This window comes from Manis javanica, chromosome 9 (genome assembly GCF_040802235.1).
Source record: "Manis javanica isolate MJ-LG chromosome 9, MJ_LKY, whole genome shotgun sequence".
Classification (NCBI taxonomy): Eukaryota; Metazoa; Chordata; class Mammalia; order Pholidota; family Manidae; genus Manis; species Manis javanica.
This window is the reverse complement of record NC_133164.1, coordinates 69,375,652-69,388,759: the sequence shown is the minus strand read 5'-3', so window position 1 is coordinate 69,388,759 and position 13,108 is coordinate 69,375,652. Positions and strand designations below refer to the sequence as shown.

Below are 13,108 nucleotides of genomic sequence, written 5' to 3'. Positions count from 1 at the left end.
GGCAATCAATGATCAATGAAAACAGATAATGTGAAATACAAATACTGACCTTGTTTCCTTCAACCCTTCCTTCTGGATGACTTCCAGTATCTGCTTTGCTGTCATTGGTGAGTTGGGGTGTTTTTCTAGTGCCTAGAAAATAAAAAGAAACATAAGATCCCTAGATTATTGCATGGGAGCATACAAGATCATGCCATGTTTCCATAAAATGTTAAAGGGAAAGGGGCTGCCGTTATGTGAAAATGAGACCACATCACACAGTTCAGGTGTCCAAAGTGAGACTGTAATTTTTTTTCTGGACATTTATGGTAATTTCTGCAACATATAGGGGCCACTCTTTAAAAAATATAACAAAGGCATACACACCAAAAAAAAAGAAATGTGAAACCTAAAGAAAGCTAATAAACATAAATAGCTTCATTATTAAAAACAACTAATATTTAATAGTTAAAGACATGCTTTCAGGATTTTTAAATGTTTCCTAAATTTCTATGTAACATGGAACCTGAATACTCCCAGAAGCAAAGAACAAAATGCTCTGCAGAAATAACCTCACTGGATTCATATTTTGATCAACCTCTTTTATATTAAAAAAAAAGAGGAAAATATCCTGGCCAAAATGGAAAAGCGTGTACAGAAACCCAAGTAACCCATCACCATGTGTTTTCCAGCTCAGCTCAGGCTGCACTGTTTCTCCAATTAATTTCAAGTGAACCCCTTTCTCTTCCATTCAGCAGACCTCTACGAAGTGAGTCCCATCTTTTCTCTCTCTCCCCTTCATCATACTTATTTTTGAGTGGAAGGGAGCTTTTCCAAACAAAGTGTAGGGAATGCGTGGGGCATAGTTAATTTTCTTTTCACAAGTGTCAAACCTCAGCCCTGAAAATCAAGTTCCTTTATTTACCCAGGGACTTAACTACACGTAGTGGAAGCAGGGAACACCAGTGCCCACACTGATCACCGTGCACTCCAGGGACCCGCTCTGGGTGCCAGAAACAAGTCTACACACATCTTCACGAAGCCTCCCTGCAAGGGCAGACAGCAAAGATGCTGTATAGGGACTTCTGTCCAAGTCGTGGTCCCAGGCAAGTCAGAAATTCTAGAGTTGCAATTTATAATTATTCACTAGAATGACCATACTAAGAGTGAACAGGGTCACTTTAAAAACTAAAAACTGAAAAGGCTTCCATATCTGTTCAAAATGGCTCTATGAGCTCTCCCACTGTCAGTGGCCACATTTCAACCAGGTCACTAACAAAGGTTCTGTTCACCAAGTCCTCCAGTGACGAACATAAAGTCCGTCCCACCTCGCTATTAGGGCCCCTTTCCTGTTCTTCCCTTTCTAATTCCCAGAAAACTTCCCCATTTTCCCAGTCTGGATCAGTCCTTACTCATAGCTGGTATGTTCTTTCAAGAAGATAGAACTCTGAGCTGCACTAGAAAGAGGGCATGGTAATAGGCAAGAAGGAAAACCCCCAGAGGAAGTCCTGGTGAGCTGAGCTGGGCTGGGCAGTGGGGAGAGGGCTGAGGTGCAGAAATACTGGTTTAAAAAGGCAAGAAGGAAACTGCATAATAGAGATGAAGAGGGGAAAAGATTAGATCATAAATAAAGGCAGGAAAGAAATAGACATGAAAACAAAAAAGCAGACAGTTTGACAGTGAGAAGAGCTCTCAGCAGAACTGTGTGCTCATGAATCACAGAGCGGAGATGCAGGGTCCCACGGACTCTGTACAGGTGGGTGCCACCCCTGGGACAGGCAGTGCCCGGGACAATAACGGTCTCTCATAGAAGTCAGGGACAGGCAGAGGGCCTCAGACAGACACACATGTAAGCGAGGAAAGACGAGGGAAACAGTTGGGGAGGGGCACAGATCAGCAGAAAGAGCAGGGGCAGGAGGAAGGACAGAGAAGGGGATTTGAGCTGAACTGGTCATGCCCAAAAGGCAAATAGGGCTGAAGGAAACTCCAGGTCAAAGGTTCTATTCACCAAGTCCTCCAGTAACTTAAATAAAGTCTGCCCCACCTCACTATTAGGTGCGCAATGCCTTATTGGAAACTTGGGGTGACTCACTGCAAGGGGTCCCTGTTTCTCTTCATGAGTGCAAGCCCTCTGCACTCAAGGGCAGCTCCTCCCAGCCACGGAGGGGAGTGGGTGGCCCTGTCCCCTTCTCTGTGACATCGCATCCTACTCTACACACGGGCAGTAAGAGTGCCAGCAATTACATCACGAGGAGCGCGACACAGGAGGGAGCAGACGGAACCACCCTCTGTTCCTGCAGGACGCAGAAGGGGACAGAGGAGGAGAGGCTCTTGGGCGTGCACAAGCTTCCTTGAACCAGCTGTGTGAGCACTGGAAGGAAAAAAGACAGAAATTGCCTGCACGAACACAACACTGATGCCATCAAATAACATGACACAAGGCAAGACATGAATCAGCTGGCAGGCGGCCACCCTCAGACACCGGTGGGGAGAAGCCCGTCAGCGTGAAGTGGCATCTAACTGCCAGCCCAGACACCCGGTGAGAACTGCCCACCATCCAGCAGCAGGGCTGTGCGGTGTGACAGCTCCACATAGCCTGCCTTGTACTTTCTGGCTCGACATTTTCAGACACAACTAGTATTTGGAAATGTTTTCGTGCTTATGTAAACTTACTTTGAAGTTAACACATTCCTCCAATTGCCTTCCACCTGTAACCACCTCTTTAGAAACAGGTCAAGGACACAAGACAGCAGAGAAGGGACTAGGAGTATACACAATTTCAATACTATTTATCATAAGGCTTTCCTAGAAATAGGACCACTAAATCAGATAATCAAAACAATAATGCAGTGAAGTGTTAATTATGGCTTGGGCAATAATGATGTAATTGTGACAGAACAGGAAATCCAATTTTAAAGTTTGCCATGGATAATAATTACTTAAAATCATCCTGCTTTCTGAGAGTAAAAATTGGAAAAATATGCAAACTCATACCTATAGAAAACAAACATGCCCACAAGCCTACAACCAACAATATTAATCACTACTATTTACATTTTCCTTTTAGTTTTTCTATTTGTACATATTATTTTTAATGTAATTATATAAGGTACCTGTATATACTGCGAGCTCTCTTTTCTCCATGTAATGTGAATTCTGATTAACATTTTAATAAGAATTAAATAAATCATTATTAACACTTCACTGCAGAGAGGCATTTACATTGTTTTAAAAATTCAATTAATAAAAATGAATTTCCAAGGAATGTATTAAATGCAGCATTGTTAGAGTATTACTGAATCCAAGTGAGCTCTGACAGGTCCTTTTATATCCTGCCAATGGTTTCCAGAAAGATTTTAACAATTTACACTCTCTCCAATCAGAACTAGGACTGCCTCTTACCATGACTTTGCCAGTATTAAGCATTATCTTTTTAGTAATATTTGCCAACTTACTGGGTCCAATAAGTGGAAATTCATTGTTATTGTAATTATATTTCTGTAAATACTAGTGAGGATAAAGACTTTTTTCAAATGTCATATGGGATATCATATGGGATATAACAGGGTATTTCTGTTTTTCTTATTAATGTATAAAACGCTCTTTATTTAGTGAGAATGATATTCATTGTTTTGCATACTAATAATAAATATTTATTCCCTTTGATGTTTACCTATTGGATATTTTAGGGGGGATGTATGCAAAGTTTTCTATTTTCATATGAACAACTCCATCAGAATCTTCCCATTGTCATCTACTGCTCTTTTTAGAAGTTGTTTTTATCCAAAGAGTGTGAAAATATCTACAAATATTCCTTTTAAATACTTTTTTGTTCTTTCAAAATCCATCTGGAATTTGTCTTTCGGAAGCAAGGTAAAGCCATACGAAATTCCCACCTCCTATTAGTCATGATTCCCCACCATGATTTGTTTCATAGGCCAGTCATGGTCAGTAAGGCTTCCTCTGCCACATATAGTGTTCCAGGAATGAAAACCCCTTTGGGTGTGCAACCAACATACAGGTGTGGGAGCCCAATCTCTAAGTGCATGCGAGCAGAGCTGTTCTTGGAGAGGAGATGAGCAAGCTTGGCACCCCCACACTCCCACCAGAGGCTGACACCACAACTTGGAATTTTCAGGTTCTCTGAAATTAACTGTCAACCACTGTTCTTGGGGCTTACCCAGGGGTCCTACTCTGTCCCCCTGATCTTCCAGCTGCTGTGCCAGCATCATGTTGGTTTAAATTGCTTGTGATATTATAACACGCTGAGGAGCTGGGTAGGACACTGCTCTCGTTATTTCTTCTTGAATTTTTAATTGTTCACTTCTTTATATTTCCAGATGAAATTTAGACTGGAATTAAGATCTCTAATTAGATTTTTAAGAAAGTTACATACATTGTTCTATGTGTTTTAAATTTATTTTATAAACTGTAATAAGCTTTTTAAGTGTTTTATACTTTCACTTGCAACTATGAATGCACTTTTCCACACCATATTCTCAGTTTATTGCCCACACACACAAGGCCATTGCACCATGATGATCACTCTCTGCATGAACAGCCAACCGAATTCTTAGTAGTTCTAACAGGGCAGAAGAACAGGACCATATTTTCTACAAATAATGTGAATTCTGTCTTCTTTCCAATACCTCTATGTTTTCTCTTTCCCACAATATTTACTTTGGATAAAAACTAATCTTTTCTAGCCCCTTCCAGAAAAAGTTTGCTGAAAATTGAGTTTCTTTGTAATTTATTTCCTCCAAAACAGGCCCCTAAAACTGCTGAGTTCTCCTAAGAATATCTGTAGCTAGAATTCCTGGGGCTCACACTGCCAAGAGAAGACTGCAATCAGAAACCCCTGGGCAGACAGCGCTGTCTCTTCTGCGCACATTGCCTGTCACAGCACTCAGCCCTCGCATACAGTGCCCTTCCTTGCCGTGAAACAGGCCGTTCTGTGCCAGGGCTGTTCTTGTGGCCCTAATTCACACACGCTCAGAGTCGTGTCCTGCACCTCATTCTTCCACTTTATGAACTAAAGTCCTTTTGATTCCCTGCCAGCACCCCCTCTGGCCGCCACTCCCCGGCCTTTCAGACTCAGCAGGGCTCTCCTCTATGGGGATTCCCACTGCTGGGACACAGAGTATACGCAATCAGCTGCTGTCCCACCAGTGGGTACTCCTGCATTCTTCAGAGGGGAAAAGATGTATAGAACTGGCAAATACACCACAGAGCTTCACCTTCTTTACTCCCATACCTCAGCATGCTGCAGCCTATCTCCTAGCCTCACACAGCTCTGAGGCAGAGTAGACTCATCCCAGAAACCTCCTCCCCCAGACTTCCACCTGTCCCAGTAAAAGGAGGTAAAACCTGCAAAAAATATACTTAAAGGGAAGAAGAAGATGGTTTGCCAAGTTATCGAGGGCACAGACCATGCTAAGAATGTATTTGTCTGTGTTTTAGGTTCAAACATTTTAAACTAATAAATAAATGTTTCAAATATTTAAAGGTTTACTCAAGATTTCCTTGGTGTCTCCCAAAAGGAAAGTAATTTCAAGTATCCCTCCAATAAACACATTAAACCAGTGTTCATATAATAGTTAAAATCTTAGTCCTTCAGGGCCCAAGAAACATCTTCTGAACTTGTTTATTTGGTTGCAAAATAAGAAGATTTTAAATTTACAATTTAAAATTACATCAACAATACAAATTTAGACTCTGCAATCCTAAAAGTAACAAACAGCAGACTCCCTTTTTCTAAAATTAATGTAACTTCCCTTAATCCATACTGGCAGTTCATTCAAATGCATAGCTGTTTAGTGTCTCTATCTTAGGTAAATTATTTGGAGGTTATAAAAATAAAGCATTATATAGTTCTCTACAATTCCAGAGTGTTTTCATATAGCATATATGATTTTATTTGCTCTCACCAAACAGATCTTATTCTATTTGAGCCTTACAGAACTCACTGAAATGCACAAAGGAGGCAGGATTAACTTTCTCTGAGATACACAAAGTTGAAGTGACAGATTCAAGGTCATAAAGCTAGTAAGCAGGACAGGACTTGTAGTCATGATGATACTAATGATGACAATGTTTAGATAAAGTAAGAGCAGCTAATGTCACTAGACAACTCCTTGGTGCTACATCTCTAGGGGCTTTACACATAGTCCAATAGACTCTAGGATTCATATATTTAATATTTTTTATTCCCACTATTTTTGAGAAACTTCAAAGGCCCAAGTCATTTCAATGAAACATGAACTTGGATCCCTGGTAGTATTCAGATGAGGAGATATATCATATAGAAAGTGACAGCACCTTGCTGGCTGCCCAGTATCTGCAGCTCAATTAGGCTATTCTCAACTCCCATGCTACTACTTAGGGTTTAAAGTTGATGTTCACAATTTTTCTATTGTACTCGAATGCATTTCATGGAGAAATGATATAGTGTAGTGGCATTTGTAAGTGGGATACTTAATGGATTCTGAAATGTGTCATAACAGCCCTGAGAATCAGACTCACTTCACCCAGAAGAAAGCACTTGGGAAAAAAGATTAAGTGCCCCCACGGCCAGGCAACTAGTAGTGAAGGGTCCAGCCCCTTTGGGGCTAAAGTTTGCTTCTTGGACTAAGTTAAACTGCTTCTTATGATGAGCACAGGGCTTCTGCAGAATCTGAAGGCCTACTGCCAAGCTATTACACACAGTATCTACCTCATGATCCCCACCTCGGCAGCCTCATGTTTAAAAGCCATCCATGTTTCGTTGAACTCTCAGATAATGGTTTAAATAGGACTTTGCCTCAGTAGCACCTGTCAGAACTGTCACTGATCAGTATAATTTGTTTAATGATACTCACCCCACTGTACTGCAAGCCTCATGAGAAGGAAGACCATGGTCCTCATTCACATCTGCATCCCCACATTGTAGCACTACTGAGTTGCCTCAACAGAGACCAAGTTAATCTGGGGAGATGTCTGAGTTGCTCTATGTCGGGCTTCTTATAAAATACAGAAGAAGGTTATGAATTTGGAGTCAGATGAACCAGGAACCCCTAGACACCAACTAAATATCTTTGATGTTTAGCCTCCCTGAATATCACTTTCTTCATCACCTCATTTGCAGGGAAGTGAGGACCAAATGCGATAATGAATGTGTTTGTGTGTGCGTGTGTGTGTGTGTGAGCACACGTCAGCCGAGGCTCCTGGCTACTGGGGGCTGCTTTCGTGCACAGCCTACAAACATGAATCTCATCAACCCAAAAGAATCCTTTCGACCCAAAGGGATGCACACTAGTGGTGGCCTCTTTGACATTTCCTGTGTAGACTGCACCAGATTTCTACAAATCAGGTCAGTTACATATGGCCATCCCTTGGCGCCTGGCCACTGCCAAGCTTGTTTCCCTATAGATTCACAGGTGAACCTGTGCCTGCTGTGCTCAATTTCATCACAATGGTCTTTCTCTCTGTATTCAATGAAATGGATGAGACAGTATGGCATGTTTGCAGACACTACTGTTACCTACAAAGAAAAGCACACTCCGGGGATAAATTATCCAGTTATACTTGCACTACAAATCAAGTAAAAATATAGAATAACAACAATAACAATGTACTTTCAACAGTATATACTTAGGGACAAACTTCCAAGCAAATATGATATATAGTATCATAGAACATCCGTCAGAAAAATTTCTACCTTACCGTAAACTATTTTAGTTGCCCTGAGCAGAGCTGAGACTAGAAAAATGGCTTTCTGAGGCCTAGAATGATTTAGAATATGATCACTACCTGAACTTGCAGATAAAATTCTATACAATGAGAGGGGAATTCTAAGTTCCTGTGGGATTCTGGCAACCTTGTTCTACCTCAGTAAGTTTCTAATGTTTGGAAAGAGTTGGCATTCCTTTTTCACACAGAAGAAAAAGTGAGAGATAACAGAATTTCTAAAATGTTCTAAAGAAAAGTAAAAGAAAAATATTAGTTATTTTTAAATGATGATGCATATGAAACCTGTTTTAAAAAGTAAAATATCTCTTTAATAGGAAGGAAATCCTTCTCCCCCAGAAATCTGCAAGCAGCTTACCCTGTTCAGACCTAATTATTAAGGTTTTTCTGGACATCAAGTAAAAATTCTGCCTTCCTATTACTTCTATGTAGACCTAGTTTTTGTGTTTGAGTGTGACAATTCTTCAATATCAGAAGCACTTCTAACACAGAGGCTTAGCCTAAGATAATTGTGCCATATGAATTTACAAGTGGGGTCCAGTAACTTATTCACGTGACATAGTGCCACCTATTTGAAAACACTACTAGGAGCCCCATCTCCCTTTATTTCTAGGCTAATGGATCCTCAGTATCTTCCATCAATCCTCACATAAAAGAGTTTGCAGACACCATTTCTTGAATCACTCTTCTTTGAGCTTGCCAATGTCGCTTATCAAACACATTTATTATACTAATTGAAATAAGTAGCTGAATACCATTGATAAATATTCTAAGTGTAGTTGGACAAAGTGTAATATAGTAAAACTGTTGCTTCCTTTTCTGACTCATACAATTACACTAATACAATCTACTATGGCACTTGCTCTTTTTCAGCAGTCCTCACACTGTCAATCAACTAAAACTTCCAGATCTTTCAACATTTGCTCCTGAAATCACATGTATAATTCTGTGATGTATTTTCCAAACTTGCTGGACATAAATGAAACGTATCTTTGTTTAATGCACCAGCGTTTGTTTCAATTCATTTCTGCATGCTCTGAAATAGTGTTATTCCCCAATATCTGATTTTTCAAGGTAACAGTTCCAACTTTGTGGCACCCACACACTTGAAAAACACCCATCTCAGTTACATTTCCTCTTTTTAGGGTAGACTTTTTGTTCAAGCTTATAAAGTTCCTTTGGAATCACTATTCTCTTGTCCAACTGTTCAATTTCCCTTTTTGTTCTGTGATAGCCACACATTTGACAGGCATGACTTTGATGTATTCCTCCAAGTTATTCACAACAGATCTGAACAAGGCAAAAGAGAGCAAAGCAACAAACTGTGGTGCCAAGGGGATCTCCTTTCACAGTGAAACAGATTAGCTAATCAATACGCTTCTTTGAGAGAGAGACTTTTTCAATCTGCTAAAAGTTCATTTAATTATACTACAGCCTGGTTCATATTCATCCATCACTTTTTATAAGGGTTCCACAGTAGACTCTATGACTGGCTCAATTTCAGCTCCAATAGGTGTATCATCCTCGTGTATCAATTTAATGATTCTATCAAACAAATTAATTTCATTTGAAATGAATTAACTAGAGAATACATAACGCCTTCCAGGATCACTACTTCCAACTCTGAATGTTCAGTCATCTGTTTAATGATGCATTTAGAACTTTACTGAGGTGAGATGAGCTCAACAGTGACCTCAAAGTCTTCTTTCCCTCCCTGCGCAATATGCACAGCTGTGAACCCTATACAGCAGCCCCGATATGTCCAGCATGATTCTGCCAAGTGTGTGAACTCACTGAGTGCCCCAGTGAGCGCTTCATCACATAAAACTGTTACCACCCTCATTTTAGACACCACACGTGAGAGATTAAGGCTCAAGAGGGCTTAACTCTCTTAAAAAGGAAACCTGAACTAGCAATGAAATATCTCAAAAATGAGAAATCGTATCCAGTAATAAAGTTACTATGACTCTGTTCTAGAACACTGTTCAAATTTCAAGGTGGCTAAAATGTAAAGGGAGTTTAGGCGAAGGAAAGAAACACTAGTTGTCAGAGCAGATAAATGCTTTCCTTTTTCTAAACTAAGAGAATTGCCTGCTATATAGAAATCCATATGCAACACTGGGTGGTAACAGTCAAGATCTTCATGAGAATTTCACAAAAGCAAGCAAAGGACACTTCCAAATTATGCTGCAGAACCTCTCATAAAAACCTAAACATAACATAAAAATATAATTGAGAATAATTAGGTGAAATAATCCAGGTAATCTTCCCAAAGTCAAATATGATTAAATTAAGATTATATACTCTAACGGCTTGGGTTCATATTTTACTACTATAGATATAACTGAAAAACAGACCTGCAGATGGCAGAATAGAATATTAGGAAAATTAAGGAGCTTAATGTCTATTTTTGTCCATGTATGAGGGACCAAACACCTGTTCATCTAGAAACTTACAGTCAAAGGCAGCACCTTCCTCAGGATAACCTTCTGAAACAGCACTCAGTTGAGACCCCAAATTTCCATGTTTTGGGAACCCTCACAAAGTGCTCATTGTTAATAATAGACGGTAGTACTTTCATAATGCTGGAAAGCATTTGTGGATACTTCTATAAGAAATTGACTTATGCTAACTTATTTAATTCTCACAATTACCTCTCTTGGTTAGTATTACTTTTTTTGCAGGTGAGAGAACTGAGACACAGATAAATTAATTCACTTGTACCAGACTTCCCAATAAGAAGCAGAGCCAGAACTGAGACCCATGCCCTCAAACTCCAATAATATCTCTGCAGCAAATGTGCCAACTTACTGGAGTAATTCAACAGCACTATAAAAATGTAAGAGGTGAGCAGTCCCTTCTGTTGAGCCTAGTCCATCTTTAAGAAATCCACAGCCCATCTTGCATGTTCAATGAAGCATTATTTGCATTTTTTAAAGCATAATCTAAGAGGGAGATAATTAAATAAATGGAGGGAGTGCACATGGTAAAGTAATATACAGCCATTTCTAATAAAATACATACTGACGTGGAAGGATGTCCAGGAGGAAATGATGAGTGACAATGGAGTGACGAGCAGCATGTACAGAGGAAGCATAGACTCAAGTGTATATGGCGTGCACACACACACACTACAGCCCCCACAGGCATTCACACCACATAAACATGTTAACAACTGTTACCCTGCAGAGTGGCTGAAAAGCAAAAATTGAAGGAGGAAATTTCATACTTTTTAAAAAATCTGTATATAAAGAAGCACAAATTACTTTTACAGTCTTTATAATCTCCATATAATTTATATAAGTATAAAAACCAGTTCCACAACAAACTAAAAATGAATCCTTGAACAAGAGAAACAGTTATACACCTTATACTGTAAAGGACAGTGGAGAAAATAAAACATAGTGAATTTTTTCCGAACAAACATGACTCGTTGTTCCGTCTGAGTCAGGAACGCCCCTCAGTGCTCTTCACGCAGGCAGAGCGGACGGACCCGCCACCGCCGGGACGTGGCTGCGGGTGCCCCGGGTGCCGAATGCGTCCTGGGATGACTGTGCGTGTGCCTCAGCTGTGCGGGACTGCTCAATACCAACCAGGTGCGCATGGGAGACCCAGACGGGCTCAGGCAGCGGGCCCGCCTCCGAAACCCGCGTCCGGCCATCAACACGAAGCGCGATGGAGTAGGTCACCGCAACCCGGGCACCTTTACCCTCGGGTTCACTGCAGCTGGGAGGGGAGGGCTGCTCGCTGAACTGCCCGGGACAGATCCGCCCAGAGCTCGTAGACAACTCTCAGCAGCCTCCTGGTGGTGACCCAGTGGAAGCCGGCTCGAGGAACGAGGCCTCTGTACGTCTGGACGCGGAAGGGAGCAGTGGACACCGCGGGTCCCTCTGTTTAGGTGTCGGTGTCCTCCATCGGTCTGCATGTGCACAAGTCTCCCAGGAAAGTCTCCTTTCCACTTAATTGGGTACAGTTGGATTTAGTAGCTGTTCATGACGACACGTTTGTTCATGACTGACGTGTATGTTAAGCTAATTATTAAACCCTCAATTGGTTCCTTTCACAGGGTATTTTAAAAGTACAAAATATATGATGTTTCTAAGTCTGATGTTAATTTTTTAAAATTCTTTTAGATGAAAAGCAGAATAGCTATTGCTATAATTTACTTCTTCATCATTGGCAACCCACATTCTTTTTTTTTGATATCGTTAATGTACAATTACTTGAACAACATTATGGTTAGTAGACTCCCCCCATTATCAAGTCCCCCCCCCACATACATACCCCATTACAGTCACTGTCTATCAGCATAGTAAGATGCTATAGATCACTACTTGTCTTCTCTGTATATATTGCCTTTCACGTGCCCCCTTCCCCACATTATGTGTGCTAATAGTAATGCCCCATTTTCCCCCTTATCCTTCCTTTGCTTCCCACCCACCCTCCCAGTCCCTTTTCCTTCGGTAACTGTTAGTCCATAGTCCATTCTTGGGTTCTGTGATTCTGCTGCTGTTTTGTTCCTTCAATTTTTGCTTTGTTGTTATACTCCACAGATGGGTGAAATCATTTGGTACTTATCTTTCTCTGCCTGGCTTATTTCACTGAGCATAATACCCTCTAGCTCCATCCATGTTGTTGCAAATGGTAGGATTTGTTTTCTTCTTATGGCTGAATAATATTCCATTGTGTATATGTACCACATCTCCTTTATCCATTCATCTACTGATGGACACTTAGGTTGCTTCCATTTCATGGCTATTGTAAATAGTGCCACGATAAACATTGGGGTGCATCTGTCTTTTTCAAACTAGGCTGCTTCATTCTTAGGGTAAATTCCTAGGAGTGAAATTCCTGGGTCAAATGGTATTTCTATTTTGAGTTTTTTGAGGAACCTCCATACTGCTTTCCACAATGGTTGAACTAATTTACATTCCCACCAGCAGTGTAGGAGGGTTCCCCTTTCTCCACATCCTCGCCTACATTTGCTGTTGTTTGTCTTTTGGATGTTGGCCATCCTAACTGGTGTGAAGTGATATTTCATTGTGGTTTTAATTTGCATTTCTCTGATGATTAGCAATGTGGAGCATCTTTTCATGTGCCTGTAGGCCATCTGAATTTCTTCTTTGGAGAACTGTCTGTTCAGTTCCTCTGCCCATTTTTTAACTGGCTTAGTTGCTTTTTGTTTGTTGAGGTGCATGACCTCTTTATATAATTTGGATGTCAACCCCTTATCAGATCTGTCATTTATGAATATATTCTCCCATACTGTAGGATGTCTTTTTATTCTACTGACAGTATCCTTTGCTGTACAGAAGCTTTTCAGCTTGATATAGTCGCACTTGTTCATTTTTGCTTTTTTTTCCATTGCCCAGGGAGATATGTTCATGAAAAAGTTGCTCATGTT

The 13,108-nt window shown here is 40.6% G+C and overlaps 1 protein-coding gene across 1 annotated transcript in view; it reads right to left on the bottom strand.

Annotated features, from left to right (window-relative positions):
• LOC140843472 (uncharacterized) overlaps window positions 1–13,108 on the bottom strand; it is a 54,843-nt gene that overhangs the window by 23,283 nt on the left and 18,452 nt on the right. Inside the window, exon 3 of the mRNA XM_073213282.1 lies at window positions 50–132. Within this exon, the coding sequence (XP_073069383.1) occupies window positions 50–132 (83 nt within the window). The remainder of the gene's footprint in view (window positions 1–49; window positions 133–13,108) is intronic.